The sequence below is a fragment of the Macaca thibetana genome, chromosome 18 (assembly GCF_024542745.1).
Source record: "Macaca thibetana thibetana isolate TM-01 chromosome 18, ASM2454274v1, whole genome shotgun sequence".
In the NCBI taxonomy this organism is placed as follows: Eukaryota; Metazoa; Chordata; class Mammalia; order Primates; family Cercopithecidae; genus Macaca; species Macaca thibetana.
In genome coordinates, this window is record NC_065595.1 from 68,754,996 (window position 1) to 68,778,745 (window position 23,750).

Below are 23,750 nucleotides of genomic sequence, written 5' to 3' on the forward strand. Positions count from 1 at the left end.
TGTGTATACCCCTTTTGCAGAGCCTAGTCCATGCCACACCCAAGCAAGGGAAGCTGGCACCCGCCACAGAGTGGAGGCCATGGCGGGCAGGGCCGCTGCTATTCCGCGGTACCTAAACTCTGCCGAGTATGTCCAGATGATTTAGAATTGATAGTAATTTTCTATAGTTTGATTGAGTAGGACATTTCAGAATTACAGTAATGCCATTCACAAAAGACAAAGGATATTCACCTTTGAAACAAATCTAGTTTTTTATCTGATCTCTAACTCCCCTTTCTAATTGCTGCTAAAATTACTTTTATTTTCTCCTTAAGGGCTGTTCAGAAGCCAGTTCGAAGTTATGAGTTGTCTATTTTAAACACTAGGACACTGAATTATTAAAATGACGGGTTTCGGTTGGCACATGGATGTGTCTCCCTCCAGTAACCAGGAGCGGGGTTTCCAGCCTCACATTCTGAGGAGTCACGTGGCCCTCACTGTGCACTGTGCATTCTCCCTGTGTGTGTCTTCTGTTTCACAACCCATTGACTTAAAACCAGGTTCCTCTGTAGGACGCCCTTGCTAACTGCGCTCTGCTCCTGAGAAATCGTCCTCTGACTTCCTTAAGTGGTAACTGCCCTTTCTGTCATTCCCCAAGATAAAGAACAATCATTTGAATCAAGCAATTCATGAGGAGCGCGAAGCGATCATCGAGCTGCGAGTGCAGCTGCGGCTGCTCCAGATGCAGCGGGCCAAGGCCGAGCAGCAGGCACAGGAGGACCAGGAGCCTGAGTGGCGCGGGGGTGCTGTCCAGCCGCCCAGAGACGGCGTCCTCGAGCCGAAAGCAGCTAAAGAGCAGCCAAAGGCAGGCAAGGAGCCGGCGAAGCCATCGCCCAGCAGGGACAGGAAGGAGACGTCCATCTGAGCAGCCTGCGCGGCCGTCTGGAGTCCGCGAGACTGAAAGGACCCGTGCATCTTACTGTAACCCGGGGGCCAGGCCGGCCCTCCCGCTGTACATTCTGTAAAGGTGTCTTCTCTTCTCAGACTCTTCCTCTGTCACACGTCTGACTCCTTCGCGTCAGGCTCAGGTTCCATGGGAGGACGAAGCAGTGGACACATTGTGGGCTTTAGGGACAGATGAGTTTTCCAGATAGTGTCAGCTTATTTGAAGATTAATTTTCTTTGTTAACTTAAAATAACTATTTTAACCCTTGAGTGGCTTCTTTTTAAACCAAAAATCGTCTTTCTTTGCTTTTTTATCACAGCAGAATCAGGATCTCTTTCTCATTCAAGGGGGGAACCACACCAGGTCAGCGCTGCGCCTGCTGTGGCCGCCGCGAGCCACGCCCTCCGGGATCTCTGGTACCGTCACTCTTGCTTGTGCCTTCCACACCTTCTCGGTGCAGATCCCTATGGGGGAGCTGCCTCACGTTCTCTGACTGGTCAGAGCAGCGCCTGGTGGGTGTTCCCTGATCCACCCTCCTAACTGTCTCCTGCAGTTGTAAACCGCAGTCCATAAGCCCGAGTCACCAGGACGGCCTATCTGGCCACAGACGGGCTGCCTGTGGAGCCCGCCCACCCGCCCTGGGCAGCGCAGGCCTGCGGGGAGGAGGCCGCCCGTTCCCGCGGGTTCCTCACTGCGGGGACCAGCAAAGGCCTTCTCACTGGGTTGGTCAAAGGTAGTCACCTTGGCCTGGTGCATCCACAGAGGATGTTGCTCAAACCAGAAATCTTTTAAACGACTGACCTTCCTTAAAAACTGAATGACTCTGATTGCTTGCTTGGGCTAGAATGTACACGTCTCCTTGCCTGAATAAGCCATATATATGCTCTTAAACAAAAGTTTGAAATTATCCATATCGTCTCAGTGAACCTACTGGTGGACTGACTCCCAATTGACAAGATTGAGCAATAGAAAAAAATTCCTTTCCTTTGAATGGTAACTGTGATTCGCCCCACCCTATTTTCTTGTCTCTGGTCCATCCGATGAGACATGAGACGGATGCTCTGATGCTCTGAGGCTTCTGGGAGGCCGGGCCCTGGAGGCACGTGCTGCAGGTGCACTCTGTCAGAGTGAATAGCACCGTGAGACAGGCCAGGCTCGTGGCTCGGAAGACAAACCCCACACACACTCAAGGGGACGAAAACAAACCCCACACGAGGGCTCTCTCCTCCTCCTAGGTAGTATTTATTTTCAGCACCTGTTTGATGCAGTTTTTAATCCTCTACCTATTGCACTGTTGTGACTCGTTGGCCATTATTTGATTTTTGTACGGAAAAAAGCTTTGTTATAGAAATCAGCATACTATTTTTTTAAATCTGGAGAGAAGATATTCTGGTGACTGAAAGTATGGTCGGGTGTCAGATATAAATGTGCAAATGCCTTCTTGCTGTCCTGTCGGTCTCAGTACATTCACTTTGTAGCTGCTGGCAATATCGAAGGTTCCTTTTTTGTTTGTGTAAACTCTAATTTCTATCAAGGTGTCATGGATTTTTAAAATTAGTATTTCATTACAAATGTCTCAGCATTGGTTAACTAATTTTTGCCAGGACCATTATTGATCAAGCAAATAAATTCAACAGCCATTTGGGAAAAAGAAAAGCTTCTAGTGTTTTTGTATCCATTCTTTCTGTGAGGAGATTGAGTACTCTGCGGCTGGTGAGGAGGTGGCTGAGGCACTTCTTCAAGGCCAGGGGGGGACACAGTGTTTTGTTTTCAGCTCACCTCTTTGAGCTGTACCCCTCACCTCTGCAGACACGGGGAGAACCCCGGACCCCTGGCATGCATGCTGGCTGCAGCGCGCCTCCCTTCCACGAGCCCACGCTGCTGCAGAGGGAGCCTGTGTGTGTTTGCAAAACCCAGCGGACTGGGTTGGGTCTGCGGACTGAGCAGCTCCTGGCCCCGGTGGGAACTGCATATAAGTCCGCTGGCCTGGCTTGGCCCCAGGCATTGCCATTTACAGACATTTGCATTTCACACGGTAAATGAGGACTCAGCACAGCCAACCATAATTAGCATGTCTGGGATAGACTGGTCTAGAATAAAAATGAAGTTTCCATTGCTTTTTTTTGCTTTAAAAATTCCACAATTAAAGTATCTGTCATTGAAAGCTTAGACAAACAGCTGACTTCTCTGTCTTCTGTTTTGTGTAGTTAAATCTATAATGTTACATTTATATAGCTAAATTCTCCTTGATGGAAAGTCTCAGACGCCCGGATGAGGTACATTTAGCATTGGGAATCTGGAGGTACTGAGGTGTGACGCCTGAGGTCACCTCCCGAGATGGGCTCTAGTGCAGCGTGGTCTTTTTTTTTTCACTGCAGCTGTTTCTGTGAAGAGCACACTGCTTGTTATGTGTTAGGATATCTTAAGAACAAACACACCTTCTGTGTCCAGCCAGGCGGAGAAAGATGCAGCCTTGGCATTCTGGAGCTCTCCACGGAGACAACGCGCCCAATTCCATGTCTGCAGCCTCAGCCCTGGCCCATGATTCTCACAAGGGATAGAAGGAAAAGCCAGAGTCAGTTAGCAGGCAAAGCCTTCAGTGTAAGATCCTACAGCTTTTAGGGAAGGTGGGCAGTGCCCCTGGAATGTTCTAGACTACAGCCCAGGAGACCCAGGAGATGTGATAGCAAGCCTGGGCAGAGGAGGGGGCAGAAAGGCCCTTAAATGCCACATATAGGGGCTTTTTTGTGGAGCAGGGACAGTGCCAAATTCAAGTTCTTTACCCCCAAATATACCATGTTAGCATAGCCACTGCTTTAAAAAAAAATGCTGCTACTAGTGTATGATTCTAATGCAGTTTACAGAACTGAAATACTGGGGGCCAAAAGTATGTAATAGCAGACAATCTGCAGCTCACACATGAGGCTGTATCAAGGGGCCAGGTCCTCCTCCAGTTTCTGCTCTGATGCTTTCAGAGGCCTTCGGGGACCACCCGACACCCTCCACAGCTACTCCCCAGCCCTGCCCCCATGACCCACTTCACATATTACCTATGCATTTATCTATTTATTTGAACATCCTTCCCAGTGAAATCTGTTCACACTTATATCCGCAGTGTGTAAATATCTGGGTTATAATGTGAGAGGCAGCAGCCAAAGGCTTATTTGTAATAGTGTAGACAGGAAGCAGCCCATGTATTCTCAAATCCCACACTGAAGTTCAAAGGAACTTATTTTGACTTACTGAGGAGTCCCCCCCCCCGGCTAACTAAATAAAACCAAAACTCACAGAAGCACCAGGGGACTCAGGCCAAGGTTTTCAAACCAGGCTTACAGGAACATCGCACATTTATACACGCAGCACTTTACAAAACCACCTTCACAGAGGACCTCATTTGCCTGCAAAACAACCTTGTGAGAAACAGGGTAGGTTTTACTAATTCCCATTTTACTGACGAAGAAATCGAGGCTCAGAGATGCTTGATTGTGTCTCAGGAGCTTCAAGACAACCCCCCACTGCCCACCCACTGTCTTCGGGCGGTGGGGGGGGTGTCCAAGCTGTGCCAGACACTCGGCACCCACCTGCCCTTAGGGCTGTCGGCAGGAGCAGGAGGAGCACCCAAGAGGCACCTGCTGCCGCCAAGAGCAAGACTCAACCCCGGGGACACAGGCAGATTCCAGAGAAACTAATAAACTAGTTAAAAGACAAGTATTTTAATCTAGTTTCCCCACTTTAAACTAAATCATTAATACAGGTCACAAATTGCATTTATTGGTAGACATCTAGAAAACAATCAAAAGTGTATATATCTCTATAGATCTTATTAATAAATTTTATTTGGACAAGAGAACTTGTGCCACAACAGTTTAAACAGCATGATTAAAGACTGCAGCACTCCCAAGAGTGGTCACAGGTATGTACAGTATGTGAAGAAGTTGCACCTCTGAGCTGATCATGATCAAGTTAAAAACACCAGACATACATTATACGTCTAATAAATTTCCTTCAGGTCATGACCAGCATGAAGAAATCAGCCACAGACACTCAGCAACCATCTGTAAATGTGTCAGCAATATGCTGCGCTTAAGAGTCAAAGTCAATCCTACTTTTGTGTTAGCATCAAGCCCTCAGGGGAAGTAAAAAACCCTCCTTTCCCATTTACACACATCAGAAATGATTCACACACAGGGCTGGGCTGGACAGCTGGTCACACAGCCCAGCAAGTCCTTGTGCCTGGGAGAGAAGAGTCAGGGCTGATACTGAAGGTCTCTTTCACATCTGGGCAAACGTGTGCCTTCAGGCTGTAAGAATTTCATTTGTCGGCTGTTAAATAAAACCAGGAGAAAGCAATGCAGGTCTCTGGGAATCTCATCCCTTCCATAAGGAAAATGCTCTGCCAATTCAAGTTTCATTCAGTCAGGAAGACGGAAGGATTTAAGGCTTCGGTGACAATTATAATCCTCTGAGAAATTATTTCCCCTTAAAGTCAAGATAAGATAATAGTGTTTACTGTACTTTCTCTTGACTCTTAAAATCCCTGGCATTGGGTATAGGCAACTTGCACCTGCAGTGAAGCCTGCAGGAGAGGGAAGTCGCTCCTCCCCTGAAAGCTATCCCAGGTCACATACGTGCGGAACGCCCACTGAACCTCGGCTCCCACGGAAGCAGGAGAGACACCGAGATTCAAGCCTTCTAGTAGGTTGAGGACGCTGTGCTCATGGCATCTTCAGAGATTTTGGTACTGGCAGGGTGGATGCTTGCAAAATACTTGACATCGCTGTCCCGGTCCATCTGAAGAGCCATGATGGTCTGCTCCACAGCCTCCTGGTGGCAGCTGGCAGAGGCCAAGAAATAGTCTGGAAATGACACGTGCACAGGACAGATGAAACCAGTCCAACGGAACATTTCAGAGTTCCGTCAAGTACGAGTATAAACAGTTAAACTGGGTATTTCTACAAGTACAAACAGAAGCCACACTGAAACATAAACAGTAATCCAACCTGATTTGTTATAGGAAGAAAAAGTGCCACAATAAAAAGAGTTATGAGATTTATCTTGTTTTTATAAGACTAAATCTCATGATATTCAATGACAGCTAAGGAATATTAAATTATTAAATAAATAAATAAATGAAAACATCACACTTCTTAGCTATTAAGTAGCAGTAAAAGAAAAACGCTTCCAAACACCAACTACAAAAAAAAAAAAAAAAGGAGGAAAAAAAGCAGCAATATTCATTTATCCTTATTCTTTGACGTCTACTACAAATTTCTTTCTGTGCTTCATTCATCCATGCAACTATATTGATGAGGTGTTTGGGTGGTAGGCGGGGTGGGGGTCGATTAAATAAAATAAACCACCTTTAATCTTGAAGAGATTATAATTTCCAACAAAACAAATACTACGGGGCATCTGTCTCTTGCTTAATGAAGAGAAGGAGGGAGAGCAAACACAGGTACCAGCCTCCATACTGAAGATTGCAAGATTGCAAGTGGCATGCTGCCAGCCAATGGTTTGCACATAAAGAGAACGAATACCCAATTTTAAAAACTAAGTTTTAGGTCAGGCACGGTGGGTAATGCCTGTAATCCCAGCACTTTGGGAGGCTGAGGCAGGCAGATCACATGAGGTCAGGAGTTCGAGACCAGCCTGGCCAACATGGCCAACATGGTGAAACCCCGTCTCTACTAAAAAGATAAAAAGTTAGCTGGGTGTGGTGGCAGGCACCTGTAATCCCAGCTATTGGGGAGGCTGAGGCAGAAGAGTTGCTTGAACATGGGAGGCAGAGGGTGCAGTGAGCTGAGATCGCACCACTGCACTCAAGTCTGGGTGACAGAATGAGACTCAGTCTCAAAAAATCAAGCAAACAAAAAAGCTAAGTTTTAAATGATAAAAATGATCCATGCCTACGATAAACTCCAACTTGAACAGTAGAGGGCTAAAAAACCCCTTTCATCTTCCATGCCCTCTTGGGAGAACCACCAGAACAACTAAAATATTTCCTTCCACCAGATTATTTTCTCTGAGCAGACAATACTTCTGCTTTGGTATCTGTTGATCAGCGCAGTCGACAGACCTCCCTCTCTACTCACACGCTTCTCCTAGTAGAGTCACTACCTACCTTTTTCTAGCAGAGTTTGCCTTAAGGTCTTTGCAAGCAGCACTCGCACGTTAGGAACCCTGTCATTTGCTAAGGTCAGCAGATGCGGCATCAGATGCACGGCAAACTGGTCCATGGGAAGGCAGTCATCCTCAATGACAGTCTGGGGAAAAGAAACAGCTGCTCTAGGCTTCTCTGTCAATGCAGCCAAAAACTCGTCTGCTGGCCAACAAAATCTCTGAGTGACCACAGGCACAAATTTTACTTACTGCTTTTTAACCAAAATTCCAGGTACTTGGGAACTCAAATAAAAAATTACATAATTAACTGCCCACATGGACAGACAGGTTTTAAACTGCTCTACGGAGACCTAGAGTGTTCATTCACACTTTCATTCCACACCTGTGCTCTGGGTCCCAGGCATGAGCACCCTCTAGTGGGAACCGTGGTATGGTATGTGTGTGCACGGTATGTGTGTGGTGTGGTACATGTATGTATGCCTGTATAATATGCAGTGAGGAACACGCATGTATGTGCACTGTCAAATGTACACATGCACACATGTCTGAATGTGTGTAGAGCAGAACACGCACATTCCAGGCATGTGGTGTGTGGTGTGGAACATGCATGTACAGCAGGCACGTGGGGTGTGTGGGGTGTGTGTGGTGCGTGCCAGTGAAGAAGGGGCTTGGCTGGCTGGGAGGGAGGGGCCAGCAGATGCCCAACAATGGGGACAGGTGATCCTAGAAACAACCAGGCTACCGTAAGGTTCTGTTTCTTAAGAATAAGGAAGAGGATGAGAGAGAGGTAGGAAGTCAAAGAAGACATTCTTCTAGGAGAAAAACTCACAAACAGGTAAGCCCAGGGCCTCGCTTACCTGGCAGACAAAGACAAAGGCTTGCCGACCAGACCACTTGGGACATCTGCCAAAGTTCTCCACAAGTTCATTGATGAGGTCCACTCCGAACGTTGGTGGTGTGGCCGCGTGCAGCTTCTTCACCATCTCGCTGACCTGGGAGGGTGAGTGTGAAGTGAGGAACAGCTTCCAATCTAGGATCTTAGAGTTTACTGATCTAAAATTTTAAAAGTTCAATACATACCAACTTGTAGGAAATCCAACGAACAGAAGAAACCTTGTCTGCACACAGATTCAGAGCAATGGGACGTAAATAGTCATAAACATCTCTGGGACTATATAACTCTAGAAGTAAAATCAGCTGTCTACAAAAAGGAATTACAAAAAGATAATGTTTAAAAATCGGCGAGACAAATGAAAACAGGTTCTCATTTAAATAATCTGCAATACTGGATTACGGAGCACCTGTCTCAAACACATGCAAAGAGGAGCGACTAAGCGGACCTCTCCTGTCCAGTTACCTCCAGTCTCTGCATCTGGAAACGCACTTACATGCTATTCAAGTTCCGTAGAGTGTAAGGAAAACAAAAGCCGTAGAGCTCCGCATCCATGGGAACTGAGAGAGCAAAGCACTTCCTAGTATGTTCAACTGGAACATGGCCCACACTGACCCATGGTTACAGTGTGAAACGTGCTGAGAAGCTTCCATCTACAATCAAGTTTCTCAGTAAGAAGTTCCCGCAGGGGCAGGGAGTCTGCTGTGTACCTGTCGGGGCTCTGAGGAGCCTTCCTGGAAGGGACTCGCTAGGGATAACAGAGGGAGGGTGTCCTCCAGCGACCTTCCCATCACATCTGAGGGGCCCTGAGACTTTCATGACATCCACCAAGCTAACCTGAAGGCTTCAATGATGCCCTTGAAGAAATACCTTGGATGTGAGACTTTTGCCTTTCAGATTTTATGTTCAAGATGATTTACATTTCTAATAAGCAGGAAGTCAACTGTAACATGAATGTAGATTATGCAGTCATGACAATGCACCTGTGTATACAAACATACATCCTCAAACAGACACACGTACTTTTTGACAAAGTTCAAAATCAGAATTCCAAATAGGACATCAGTTTCTGCTTAGAATACAGAAAACTGCAAGAATGTCACTGACCCTACAGTAGAAAAAGCTATATAAACTTCAAGATCTTTTCTTGAGCCCATCAGAGAGCTGGGGTTGCAAAGCACCCAAACAGCCTAACTTTCCCCCTCAGCAGAGCCCGGAGGGACAGGGCACCTGCCAGCACATAACAGGGTGGGGAGAAATCAGCTCGAATTGTAGCCAGCTGCCCAGGGCCAGATGGTGGCTGGCACGAGCATGGAGTGGCTCAAGCAAAGCCATATGTGCCCGACACAGGGAGCTCACATCCCCAGGCAACCTTCTGACCTTCTGACTTCCACAGGGTACCTGCCTCCCATGGGTGCTTCAAGAAAGACAGTCAGGAGAAACAGGAGCGATGTCTCATAGCAGGCAGAAGCGGCTGACGGACAGCCACGAATCACCAAGCACTCTACTGGGCCCTTCACTCACACAAAGCAAAAGGCTTAACGTGCTGGTGGAGGGGCCCAAAGCCTGTCCACCCTGTGGGCCAGCAAAAACGCTGCAACTGGGGGAGAGGAGAACTAACGCTCCTTATTCTAGGAGGAGCTGCAGGAAGTCCTGCCAGAGACCAAGCACAGACAGGAGGCCCCACCCATTACACAGGGGTGCAGGTATAGCTCAAGCCTGGGTGGAATACTCGCACTACAAGACCACTGGTGCCCCAGCTCCCACCCTCAGCAAACGGCAACGGTAGTGGCAGCCCACAGTGAGGAAAACTGAAGCCCCAAATACACTGAAGGTAACCACAGCAATGACAAAACGCAAGCCCAGCTTGATCCTGACTAGCTGGACTCACATCCCGGCACTACATGGCGGAAGAGGAGGCGTGCATTTCGAGTCAGAAGTGGGCAAGCCAGAACTCAATGGAGAGGCATTTTTACTATACTGAAAGACAAACTGTCAGCCCCACATCCCATACTCAGCAAAGACGTCATCTGAAAATACACGTGAGGTGTATGATCCGGAATATATAAATAGCTCTTACAACTCAACAACACAACTTAAGATAAACAACCCAATTTAAAAATGTGCAAGAGACTTGGATAGACATTCCTCCACAAAATATACACAAATGGTTAACAGGCTTATGAAAAAGTGTTCAACATCATTAGTCATTAGGGAAATGCGAATCATACCACAACGAAGTGCTGTTCCACACCCATCAGAACAGCTATCAATGATAAGCGAGTGATGGATATGCTAATTGCCCTTATCTAACCACTATCCAATATGTATTGCAACATCATTACATACCTTATAAATATGCACAATTATTATTTGGCCAATTTAGAAATATTTTTAAAATTTAATAGGAAAATAGGTGTGAGGACATACAGAAATTGGAACTCCCATACGTTGCTGATGGGAATGTAAAATGGTACAGCTGTTGTGGAAAAGTGTGGCAGTTCCTCAATGAATTAAACACAGAATTACCATATGGCCTTGCAAATCCACCTCAAAATAACTGAAAACAGATTTCAAGGATTAAATCTTGTACATAAACGTTCCTAGCAGCACTATTCACAAAAGACCACACACCCAACCCAAATGTTCCTCAACAGATGAATGCACTAAATGAATGTGGTATATCCATACAATGGAATATTTACTCAACCACAAAAAGGGAGGCAAGTTCAGCTAGAGGATACAGTATGGAGGGACAACGGAAAGCATTGTTAGATGAAGAAACCAAGCACAAAAGGCCACATGTGGTATGATTCCACTTGCATGACATGTCCACAATAGGCAAATCCATAGATAGTAAGTAGATGCTTATTGGACATGCGTTTTTCTTTTCAGGAGGTTAACATTTTAGAACTAGAGGGAATGGTTCCACAACACTGTGAATGTACTAAATGTCATCAATAGCAAATTTGGCTATGTGTATTTCACCATGATAAAAATAATACAAAAATGAACTAAAGACATTTTCAGGAAAAAAAAAAAAAGTTGAGGAAATTCACTGACAGTAAGACATGTATTACAGGAAGCGTTAAAGGGCTAGAACACCACATAGAAACTTGGATCTACACAAAGTAATGAAACTGAGAGAAGGTAAAAATGAAGCAAATATATACCCCTCCAAAATATAATCTAATAAACTGTTAGAACTTACTCAGCCAGTTCAGCTCGAAACCGCCAATTTCTACTATTATCTGTCACCAAAAACTCCTGAAGTTGATAAAGATACTCTCTTCTTTTGTCAATATGAAGAAGCTAAAGTAACAAAATAAAAATATTTACCAGGACAAGGTACAGACATTATTTCTTTTATGAGAGTGTGTAAAAACAGACTGTAAGCAATATGGTTAATTCTTCTGAAAAGGAAATGTAGTAGTTGTATTTAAATGTTTTAAATTTGGTATTAAGTTTATTTTTCCTTGAATAACACCATTTGCCTTCAGGAATCACCATCTTGTCTGGCAATCTTTATTCCTTGTGTCTATCAATGAGCCACACTAAACCCCACAGTACGCCGGGCACAGCTTGATTACAGGACTTGCCCCCCTTTATTCATATGACATCCTTGTTGCCATGGCCCCACTTAAGGCAGTAATTATGCTCTTAACCACATGTGTAAGCCCTGCATGTGGCACTGTGACAGCACAGAGCAGGCATTCAGTATTTGTTGAGAGAAAAAAAATAAAGAAATGTATCCCAATAGCTGCTCTATAAATATTTAAAGGGGGAAAAACCAACCTAACTGTACATCAGATGGAAACCAATCACAGGGAAAAAAGCCAAAGTGTGAACTGAGTGACCACACATCTTCAAGAGACAGTCTAAGGACAGAATGTGCTACGAAGTCCTGAATATTACGTAGCTGATTTGATGTGGGAATTATTATTGGTGGAGTAACTCTGAAACTATTTCATTTATGTTGTGGAACTGAGCAAACTTTTTTTTTTTTTTTTTTTTTTTTGAGACAGTCTCACTCTGTCATTCAGGTTGGAGTGCAGTGGTGTGATCTTGGCTCACTGCAACCTTCACCTCCCAGGTTCAAGCGATTCTCCTGCCTCAGCCTCCCGAGTAGCTGGGACTATGGGCACCCGCCACCACGCCCAGCCTATTTTTTGTATCTTTAGTAGAGACGGGGTTTCACCGTGTTAGCCAGGGTAGTCTCGATCTCCTGACCTCAAGTGATCCGCCTGCCTTGGCCTCCCAAAGTGCTGGGATTACAGGCCACTGCGCCCAGCCACAACTAAGTATTATACATTAATGTTGTTAAGAACAGACTTTTTACCAGGAGTAAAAAGAAAAAAATATATAAAGTGAAGAAAAGAGAGGAAACAGTATTGAAATGGAAGTAGTTCTTAACAATATGAAGTTAGTAATTAAAAAAAAAAAAAAAAGTACACACCTCCTAGCTACTATCTCCTGAAAAGACCTAAAAGAAATGACAGCCCAGGAGCAATAAGCACTTCCAGTGCCTGGATCTCAGTTTCTAAGGACCATTCTCCACTAAAAAGGACCACCGTTCCTTGGAGAAATAGCTGACTCCAGGCTGGGACAGGGAAAGGGAAAGTTGAAACTGCAAGTGTTGATACGCTTAAAAATAAAAGGACAAATCAAAGGACACAAGAGGCAGCTTTAAGGGGTCCCCACTAGTCAAATTTGATGCTCAAAACAAACGACAGAAATGGATTCCATTACGTTGAATTTTTTTAAATCCTAGAGTCCACACCAATACTAAAACAACTTTTGAAACCGGGGAGGGAGAGAAGGCACAGGTTATTTTACACAGGAATGTTACTTAATAAAAACAGAAGGAATGGCCGAGCATAGTGGCTCATACCTGTAATCCCAGAACTTTGGGAGGCTAAGTCGGGGCAGATCACTTGAGCCCAGGAGTTCAAGACCAGCCTGGACAACACAGCGAAACCCCGTCTCTACAAAAGATACAAAACTCAGCTGGGTGTGATAGTGCGCCTGTGGCCTCAGCTACTCAGGAGGCTGAGGTGGGAGGATCATCTGAGCTGGGAGAGGTGGAGGCTGCAGTGAGCCATGATCGCACCATTACACTCCAGCCTCGGCAACAGAGTGAGACCCTGTCTCAAAATAAGTTAATTAATTTAAAAAAAACAGAATTATGAAAATAGAAAATCACTCTTTCACAACCAACACAGTTAACTGATTCAGGTAAGAACCATGTACAGATGCCTGGCTATGAGAGCACTGGTGAAGGACTCTAGAGAAAAAGATACTCAGAGTTCTAAAGTATCACCTCACCAATTCTCTATTAACCACAAAAGGTGAAAGGTCATTTTATAATGGAATTGTCAGCCTTCTCGTCACAAATGATGGGAAGAGGCAACCATTAGCCCTGATGTGACACATTCAGAAAAATGCATGAAAACCTACACAGGTTAACATGTCTGCAAAAAAACCCTGCTTACCCAGAATCAAATTGTGTAAATTCAAATTGAGGGTAATTCTGTAAAACAACTGGTTTGGACTCCTCAAAAATGCCAGTGACACCTAGATTTAAGAGGACTAAAGAAACATAACATTTAAATTTAATATGCACTTTACGGGATTCAAAATTGAGCAGAGAAAAACTAAAAAGGACAATACTGGGACAATTAGAAAAATTTCAGGCCAGGCGTGGTGGCTCATGCCTGTAATCCCAGCACTTTGGGAGGCTGAGGCAGGCGGATCATGAGGTCAGATCAAGACCATCCTGGTTAACATGGTGAAACCCCATCGCTACTAAAAAAAAAAAAAAAAAAAAAAAAAAAAAAAAAAAAAAAAAAAAAAACCAGCCAGGTGTGGTGGTACACACCTGTAGTCCCAGCTACTCGGGAGGCTGAGGCAGGAGAATCACTTGAACCTGGGAGGCGGAGGTTGCAGTGAGCCAAGATCATGCCACTGCACTCCAGCCTGGTGACAGAGCAAGAATCTGTCTCAAAAAAAAAAAAAAAAAAAAAAAAAGAAAAAGAAAAGAAAGAAAAATTTCAATATGATCTACATAAAATATAGGTCTCAATGTTTTTGTTTTTTACTTTTTGAGATGGAGTCTTGCTCTGTACCCCAGGCTGCAGTGCCTACGATCTTAGCTCACTGCAACCTCCATCTCCTAGGCTCAAGCGATTCTCCTGCCTCAGCCTCCTGAGTGGCTGAGACTACAGGTGCCTACCACCACGCCCAGCTAATTTTTTGTATTTTAGTAGAGACAGCGCTTCACTATGTTGGCCAGGCTGGTCTCGACCTCCTGACCTCAAGTGATCTGCCTGCCTCGGCCTCCCAAAGTGCTGGGATTACAGGCGTGAGCCACTGTGCCCGGTCTCAATGTTTTTTAAAAGGGAGGACTCCAATTACTTCTATCACTCAAGCCTTAGAATTATCAGAGTCAATTTCAAGGCTAAAGTCTAAGAAAAACAACAGTACTCCAGGATTAAACAATTTGTAAAAAATCAAGGCTATTCACTTTGGAGATAACAGCTCTTAAAGTAGTGAGGGCTAAACGTAAATTCTTGGACTCCTGGAATACCACATAAAGCCTCCAAACTTAATACACAGCTGACCTTCAACAACAGGGGTGTGAACTGCATCAGTCCACTTACACGGAATTGTCTGTTCCAACCAAGTGAGGATTGAAAATACAGTATTCCTGGATGCAAAGCCGGAGTACATGGAGGGCAGACTTTTCCTACACACAGGTTCCACAGGACTGGAGTACTGCATGGATTTGAGTGTGCATGGGGGACCTGGAACCATTCCTCCTGCACATACTGAGGGATGACTGCAGCTAATGGTTTTTTTTTTTTTTTAAACATATATTTCATTCAATAATTTTGAAAAATAAAAAGGTACAAACGTCTGTAAACTATCATCAGGCCGGGCGCGGTGGCTCAAGCCTGTAATCCCAGCACTTTGGGAGGCTGAGACGGGCGGATCACGAGGTCAGGAGATCGAGACCATCCTGGCTAACCCGGTGAAACCCTGTCTCTACTAAAAAATACAAAAAACTAGCCGGGCGAGGTGGCGGGCGCCTGTAGTCCCAGCTACTCGGGAGGCTGAGGCAGGAGAATGGCGTAAACCCGGGAGGCGGAGCTTGCAGTGAGCTGAGATCCTGCCACTGCACTCCAGCCTGGGCAACAGAGTGAGACTCCGTCTCAAAAAAAAAAAAAAAAAAAAACACTATCATCTAATACTGTTTTAAAAGTGAAAGTATAATTATGGAACTATTTCTTTTTTAAGTAACATCTTAACATAAACTTATGGCTATACTTTCTTACATAGGAACACACAGAAACCTCTCTTGGTGCTAGCAGAAGATAAAGATTTAGATTTACAGCAGAATTTTGTTGTGCTTTTCTGCAAAAGAATTTAAAAGTTACCTTCAGAAAATCATGCAAGTGTTTAAGGACACCTATCCTGACTTCATCGAGGTCTTTTAAAAATCCATTAAAAATTGGAACCAGATCTGCAGCTGTCAACTGATCTCCAAGAATAACTGCAAGCTCGTGGATGGAGAATGCTAGAGTTCGTCGAACTTTCCACTGCAGAAATGAAAACACATTAGTAAGCTGACCACAAAGTACTCAGTACTTCAACCTTTAGGCAATATACGAAGGCTAATTTATATATGAATGTCACTAATCTCAAAACATTAAATCAGAATAGTAATAACAGATACTAATTTTAAATGCCTAAATTATGCATTGAAAAGTATAACAAAAAAATCTTAAATCCCTGCCTAGTATGTATTATCTTCCTTTCACTCATGAGGAAAAAATGCTCAGAAATCATTAAGTTTTTGTAGTTCTCTGAATGTTGGACCCTGACTCTGACCGTGCGAAAAGAACATGCTCTGTTATTACTCTCATGCTCTTCCATACATAATTTCCTGTAACACTAAATACATGCTAGAACACGCTGATGAGCTGAGGCTGCAGATGGACCAAAGGCTCTCTAGCACCCTCCCCAGTTTACTGTCCCCCTTCAGATTCCGGTACAGTCACACCTTGGATTAAGAAAAACAAAACAGAACAATAAAATTTGTTCTTAAGGAATTGGCAATTTAAGAAATATAAGACTAGGGAAATCTGCATACAGCCTTGGAAAAGAAACCCTCAACAGAAATGTGTTGCATTTATAATAATTTTAAGTTAAAAACATCCTTTTCTCCATGTTGCCTTAATTTTTCACACAGTAACTTAAAACTTTACCTAAAGAGAAACAGTTTAGAGCAAACATTTTATTTTCTTTCCCTTCCACCCAGAATCCACTCTTGAAATCAAATTTTACACCTAAGTTCAACAGATGAAGGCAGACATGTTCTCATGGAAGAGGGGGCAGCAGAGAGAAAGAACTGCTAGTCCAGACTCTGAGCCGTCAGAGTCACCCAGGTGCCCCAAGGGAACCCTACAGTTCTGTGGAATAAAGACTGAAAACACGAATACACAGGACAAAGCACTCTATGGAAATTGGGCCTTTGTGGATCCATGACCAGATGCAGCACTGAAGAAGTGTATGAACACAGATAAATTCGCTTCTCCTGGGCCCGGCTTTCCTAACCTCATAGGTCAAAGGAGGAACTTGACCTATCAAGATTACTTCCCACTTAGAACTTGCTGAGTCAACACCACTGATTCCCTGAAAAATATAATAATTACTAAGAAGTTTAAGGAAAAGTCATCACATTTCAGTATAAATTAGCCTAATGAGACTGCTTTTTTTTTTTTTAATAACTGAGAGATCAACTTCACTGAAGGAACGGGTGTGTTCAAAGAGGGGCAAACTTTGTTTATATAGAAATCAGCCTGGCAGGGGAGGTTAGGTCATCAAGCCTGGGAAGAAGTCACACGAAAGTCACAGATGTCCAGACAAAATGACCTGAAGCAAAGGTTTACCTTGTGTGTTCTGTTGAAAGGGGGTGGGGGTGGTGTGTGGGGACGAGGAGAGAGCAAGAACCACAGAACTTCTCCTGTCTGTACTGCAATGCTCAAGGCACGCGGGGCCCAGAACTTCACACTCGCTAGTAATACTACAGTTCTACTACAGTTTAAACAAATATTTTGAGCTCTAGTGTGAAAAATCAAATAAGCATTTATAATACTATTTCTAGGTGAAAAATTAAATCCTATATTCTCAACAATTAATTTACAGATAAACTCTAGATAATAACACATTTTAAGTTAGGAATGTAGGCATGGTGAATGTGCTAACAATTTCTAATGCTTTAGATAAAAATGAAGCCGCCAAATTGTGGGACTCTGACAGTGCAAAAAGAACATGCTCTGTTATTACTCTTAAGCTCTTCCATACATAATTTCCTATAACACTAAGAACATGCTAGAACACGAACAGAAATTCTTTAGGTTATGAAAAGCAAAGCACTGTGCCTTCCACGTGCACGTTCTGCTAATTCTTTAACTGCTTTACTCACCTGCATGTCTGAGGCCAGAGTCTCATACGTCTCTCTCAGGCAGTGCCAATTCTGTCTTCCGAGTGTCAAGGCCACACCGGGGAGGCTGTATGCACAGTGCTTAGCAATTTCCGTGTCAACCGTCTGTGCACGAGAAGGGTCAGTCATAGATAAATACTGATCTAACAACGCCTGAGGTACAACATCCTAATGGAGAAAGAGAAACCACAGTGACTGAGCAGTTGAGATGCATTTTGAGCAGTTTAGACATAAATTGGGCAAAATTATTTTTAAATATATAGATTTTAACATAGCATCTCAAATAGTTGAGAAATACCAATGTCAAATTTTCAGGTATCTAATAACTAAGAGATACAAAAAACATGCTAAGGGAAACATATATGAACAAATAAAAGCAAAAGCAACTCTAGGAGAATAATGAGTAACATCTCAGTTCAAAGGAAAATTAGAATTAATTACTAAATTAAAAAGACGTATTAAAATAACACCAGCACCTTTAAATGTAGGCAGAGATGACAATGTTTGTTATAACCCAGCAAATGCAGAATAACAGGTGCTCTGCATGATTTGCAACATGTTCATTAAAAAAGCAAAAATCAGCCAGGCACAGTGGCTCACACCTGTAATTCCGGCACTTTGAGAAGCCAAGGAGGGTGGATCACTTGAGCCCAGCCTGGGCAACATGGTGAAACCCTGTCTCTACAAAAAATTTAAAAAATCAGCCAGGTATGGTGGCTCACACCTGTAGTTCCAGCTACTCGGGAAGCTGAGGTGGGACGATCACTTGAGCCCAGGGAAGTGGAAGCTGCAGTGAGCCGTGAGAGCTCCACTGTACTCCAGCCTGGGCCATAGAGTGAGACTGTCTCAAAACAAAAATAAAAACTTGTCTTCTTTAGATGAAAATTTAAGCAATTATTCACACAAAATTGAAGTGCACATGTCTAATTATATTTGCATATATGTGAGGAAAAGAAGAACATATTTGCAATCTTGCTTAGGTGTGTATAATATAGCTGTGGAAGGATATAAAAGAAAGGTAAAAATGGTTGTATCTCAGGAAGCAAAATGGACAAGTGGAGAAGAAAAACTGAGATGGGAATGTCAATATATGCCTGTTAAGTATCTTGAATTTTGAGCTACATAAACTAATTACCCATATACACAGAATGAAAATGGAAATAAACTCATTAAAATGAGATTTGAAATACTGAAAATGTCTATAAGTGGGGAAAAGCATGTTTCAAAACACTATTGTTTTGAATACTGATTTCATTTTTAATAAATAAAAATTGGCTACATGTGGTGGTGCACATCTGTAGTCCCAGCTAGCGGGGGGGTGAGGCAGAAGGGTCGACTGCTTGAGCCCAGGAGTTCGAGGCTGCAATGAGCTGTGATCTCGCCACTGCACTCCAGCCTGGGTGACAGAGCTGAGATCCCATCTCTAACAACAACAACAACAAAATAAATACACCATTTGATCTGGGAAATCTACTTCTAACAATAATCATATAGTCCTAAGGCCAGGCGCGGTGGCTCATGCCTGTAATCGCAGCACTTTAGGAGGCCAAGGTGGGTGGATCACTTGAGGTCAGGAGTTCGTGACCAGCCTGGCCAACATGGCGAAACACTGTCTCTACTAAAAATACAAAAAAACTAGCTGGGCCTGGTGGCTCGCAACTGTAGTCCCAGCTGCTTGGGAGGCTGAGGCAGGAGAACTGTTTGAACTCAGGAGGCGGAGGTTGCAGTAAGCTGAGATGGTGCCACTGCACTCTAGCCTGGGTGACAAGAGTGAGACTCCATCTCTAATAATAATAATAATAAAGTCCTAGAAGCAAACAACACATCTAGACAGTCACAGTGAATGTAGCACTTCTTATAGCATCAAAGTGAAACTACAAGTAGCATCTCCCACAGAGCCTTCTTACAATGGAGACCACAGGTGTGGCATGTACACTGGGCTGTGCTGCTGTGAAGGTGAGGGAGTCCTAGTGTGTTTACAGGAGAGATCACCAGGTCAGATTTTTAGAAAAGAGCAAGGCAAGGCATAGCTATCACATTCCAATGATTCCGTGAGCACAGTTTTCCTGCAGCTTGTTACTGACGGCACTTCAAAATTTTCGTATTTTTTCATATTTTCATCTCTGAAATCGAGCTGTATTTTATAATTATTAGCAATGTGAACAAGAGGAAATACCTAGGTAGGATGGGATGACCACAGTTGTCTTAAATGATAAAAAGGGGCACATGTGTATGTTTATGTGCCCATGAAAATACACGAAGGAAGATAATGAGGTGTGTGACTGTGGTCACTCTGAATGAAGAATGGGATCACAGAGGTAGGAAAGGGAACATTTGTGCTTACACGCTCCTCTCTACTATTTCAATTTCCTTATAGAAAATATGACACACTAGTCATAATTTTTAGAACACTCATCATAAAGAAGGGGCAAATTAGGTCAGAAATGGGCTCTAAAAAAGGAATTAGGAACACATTTTTTGGTCACTTACTTGTACTTTAGTTCTCCTTTCCTCATCAGGGCTAAAACTGCTATTGTTGCTCAAGTCTGAATCGTTGTGAATATAGTGAAGAGTGGAGTCCATATTCTGTCAGGAAAAAATAACTACTTAAAGAGCTGTCCCGGCTGCACATCTTCATTTAAGCTATCTTACACTAAGTTACTTACCTACAAGACTGCCAAAAGTAATAAACACATACATGCCTCATGTTTTTAAAAGCTTATAGCCATACCTAAGAACTTTCCCTACTTTAAACCTAACTTGCTGAATAGCTTGTCAAATGTGTGAAAAACAACTCCAGAAAAAATGAGAGTAATTAAAAACAATATTTGAAAGTAATTTTGAAACGGTCCGAACAGCTCAAATTAGCTTATTTATGAAATAGTACTGAGAGGATTCTTTTGATCCATTGTTTTAGAGACCATGGAGTGTCATATGCAGTTTTTCTTCTATTTCTATTCTTGGCTGTTAATATCTATTTTCACAAATTATGTATATGTTAACAGCCAAAAACAGTAACAACAACAACAACATAAACCCCTTCTAAGATGCAGATATATTAATACTATTCAAATCTCCAATAAATAGTCAGGGTTTCAATCCAAAGCAGTGGTATCATACAGACTTCTAACTATACCACATGCCATCTAACAGGAATCAAAACAGAAATGCACTAAAGCTCTAAGAACCCTCTTGCCATCCCCAGTGTGTGCAGGTACTCTTTCCTGAGCTTCTCATTCAAGCCACTATGATCTGTGACCATGCGATTCTGGCAATCGGTGGTGCATTCCTTCTCCCCATTTATATAAATAATGGCTAAGTAGCACTGACACCAAATAATGCTGGCTTGATGGAGATGCAGCAGGAAATTAGGGAAGGATCACAGAGAACAGCTATAAGTACAAAGTGAAGATGATGCTAGGATCAGTACCCACCCTCACACTCCAGAGTCCAGATAATGTCACTGGCCCTCCGCAACATGGCCTCAAGTCCCGATCTTCTGCTCAGAATACTGTGTTGCTCGCTGCAGTGAAATGGTCCGATCAGAAACAAAGCACCTCTCCAAAAAGAAAAGGGAAGAGTTAATTATTCTTGATAAAGGGCTTTGTTTCCAGTAAGACTATTTCACTGCAGTGAGCTACATTAACATTGAGTCTACTAAATGGTCATATAGACAGAAGTGGGATTTACTTTTCCAGGCATTTCATATGACACTGATGTCACGAGGACAGGATGTGATGAAAACAATTACTTTATGCAAAAGGAAGAGCTAAAAAATCAGCAACAAACAGAACATACAAACTAAAAGTGATCAGCTACAACTATTCCCCAACGAAAGACTTCTGATTCAAACTACTCTCACTTGGTAAATACTGAGTTTGTTACCTCAACAGCATCGCTGATTAAAGGCACAGAATCTTCTTGATTTATTTTACAATTTGGTAGCTCATTTATACCCAGTTCATCTTGCAAATCACTTCTCTTTTCTACACTGATGGTCTCTTCATGTACATCCAGGCTGGAAGCTCGCAGTGCAGCGGACAGCACTTCCACTTGTGCTACAGGCAAAATAAGGAAACGCACAAAGTGAGAATCACAATTGCAATATCCTTACAAGGCTGTTCTCCATTTGCATTGTACGTTATCAATGAAATGTATACTTTTTTGACACTGCAATCAAAAAGCTGGAAAAAAATTTCTACTGTGGTAAATCATTAGTCCTTCAAGAGAAAAAGTAGAAAACTAATATGCTTTCATGAGATTAAAAATGTTTATCTGCTACTGTACATTATTCTGCGTTAGTATGAAAAGAGAAATGCTATCTAGTTGCTGGAGCTGCCTCCAGCTTATTAAAAGGAGTCAATTTCAGTAAAAGTTAACTATGTTTTGGTAGTGCATGAATCAAACTGACAAGTCTTACTTACTAAGCTATTTTAGCAGAAGAGCAGTCACACAAACCCTGCCAACATAAAACAATGGTAATTACAAAGATTCTTGTCACAGTTACATTTAAACATCTCATATCTTATTACTGCTTATTTCTCTCTAATTCTTTTTGAAAATGAGAATTGTATCTTCTCCAAAACACAACAATCCCAAATGAGCACTGTCTTGCTTACAGCAAACCAAAAGGACAACTTACCAGGCAGGGGTTCAAAAATCTGGCAACTAGCATTGCCTACGTTTTGGGTTGCACCTTACTTACAAAGGTGATTCGAAATTAAGATAAGGCATTCTTCCTGCTCCCCAGATAAATCAGAAATTTAGCAAAAAATATTGCTTAGCATTTATTCCAAGTAACAATCCACTTCGATGTTCAAAATATGAACATTTTAAACAAAACAATCAGTAACTTTTATTAAGATAATCTATTAAGATGCAGCATTTATAAAATTTCTCATCTAAGTATATTAAGTGTCTGACAATAGACATGCAAGAAACATACAGGATGAGGTTCTAGTCCATTAGGTCATTACTTGCTAACTTAAGAAAACTGAACGTGTTCACTCACAAAAAGTTGCGGTGGAATATTTTCATTATCTTCAGAATTTCGGCTGCAATTTTCACCAACCCTTTTAATCACTTCAGCCACTCCCTTTTGGGATCACTCCCAAGCCAAACCAAAACAGTACTCAAAAACAGACTGTACAAGAGAGAAACGTTAAAACGCTTTGTCCCATATAAAGTGCATGGTGTGTCGGTGTGTGCGTGTATCATCCCCCATCCATTCTGTTCACTGGAAAGTGCAGGCACACCCTGTTTTATTGCACTTTGTAGATACTACACTTTTCCTTTTTTTTTTCTTTAAAGAGGTGAGGTCCCACTATTTTGCCCAGGTTGGAGTTACCTGCAGAAAGCTATTCACAAGGCATGATCATAGCTCACTGAAGCACTGAACCCCTGGGCTCAAGCAATCTTTCAGCCTCGGCCTCCTGAGTGGTTGGGACTACAGGCACACACCACCACACCAGGCTTGATACTGTACTTTTTATAAACTGAAGGTCTGTGGCAAGCTTACATTTAGCAAGTTTATCAGTGCTATTTTTCCAACAGCATGTGTTTACTCTGTGCCTCTGTACTGCATGTTGTTAATTCTTGTACTATGTCCATCTTTTTCATTATTGTTATATCTGATATAACAGATATATATATGGTGATCTGTGATCAGTGATCTTTGATATTACTATTGTAATTGTTTTGGGAGGTGCTAACTAGCTGTACAAGACAGACAAGACAGCAAACTTAAATGATAAATGTGTGTGTTCTTACAGCTCTACCGACTTTGTCTACCCATCTCTCTCCTGTCTCCCTATCCCCTGAGACTCAACAATATTAAAATTGGGCCAATTACTAAATAACCCAACAGTAGCCCCTAAGAGTTCAAGTGAAAGGAAGAGTAACACATCTCTCACTTTAAATCCAAAGCTAGAAATGATTAAGCTTAGTGAGGAAGGTATGTCAAAAGCCAAGAAAGACCAAAAGCTAGGCCACTTGCATCAGTTAGCCAATTTATAAATGCAGACGGAAAAGTTCTTGAAGGACATTAAAAGTGCTACTCCACACACACAAAGAAGGAACAACAACTTCATTGCTGATATGCAGAAAGTTTGAGTGGTCTGGAAAGAAATCAAATCAGCCACAATGTTCTCTTAAGCCAAAATCTAATTCAGAGCAAGGCCCTAACTGGCTTCAATTCTGTAAAGGCTGAGAGAGTTTAGGAAGCTGAGAAGAAAAGCTGAAAGTTAGCAGAGGTTGGTTCATGAAGTTCAAGGAATGGAGCCATCTCCATAACACAGAAGTGCAAGGTG

The 23,750-nt window shown here is 42.8% G+C and overlaps 3 protein-coding genes across 8 annotated transcripts in view; 2 read left to right on the plus strand and 1 right to left on the minus strand.

The window, feature by feature from the left end:
• Positions 1-3,094, plus strand: part of RALBP1 (ralA binding protein 1) — a 63,840-nt gene extending 60,746 nt beyond the window's left edge. For all 4 annotated transcript variants that reach the window (XM_050767377.1, XM_050767376.1, XM_050767379.1 and 1 more), the window contains one exon: positions 638-3,094. In XM_050767377.1, coding sequence (XP_050623334.1) covers positions 638-904 — 267 coding nt within the window. In that variant the 3' untranslated portion in view covers positions 905-3,094. The remainder of the gene's footprint in view (positions 1-637) is intronic.
• The window catches only part of RAB31 (RAB31, member RAS oncogene family), a 431,066-nt gene that overhangs the window by 99,714 nt on the left and 307,602 nt on the right, over positions 1-23,750 (plus strand). The window lies entirely within an intron of this gene.
• PPP4R1 (protein phosphatase 4 regulatory subunit 1) overlaps positions 4,620-23,750 on the minus strand; it is a 71,910-nt gene continuing 52,779 nt past the window's right edge. For all 3 annotated transcript variants that reach the window (XM_050767374.1, XM_050767373.1, XM_050767372.1), the window contains exons 12-20: positions 21,328-21,500; positions 19,933-20,028; positions 17,425-17,610; positions 15,374-15,535; positions 11,149-11,249; positions 8,126-8,246; positions 7,903-8,037; positions 7,047-7,188; positions 4,620-5,781 (exon numbers count right to left, since the gene is read on the minus strand). In XM_050767374.1, coding sequence (XP_050623331.1) covers positions 5,618-5,781; positions 7,047-7,188; positions 7,903-8,037; positions 8,126-8,246; positions 11,149-11,249; positions 15,374-15,535; positions 17,425-17,610; positions 19,933-20,028; positions 21,328-21,500 — 1,280 coding nt within the window. In that variant the 3' untranslated portion in view covers positions 4,620-5,617. The remainder of the gene's footprint in view (positions 5,782-7,046; positions 7,189-7,902; positions 8,038-8,125; positions 8,247-11,148; positions 11,250-15,373; positions 15,536-17,424; positions 17,611-19,932; positions 20,029-21,327; positions 21,501-23,750) is intronic.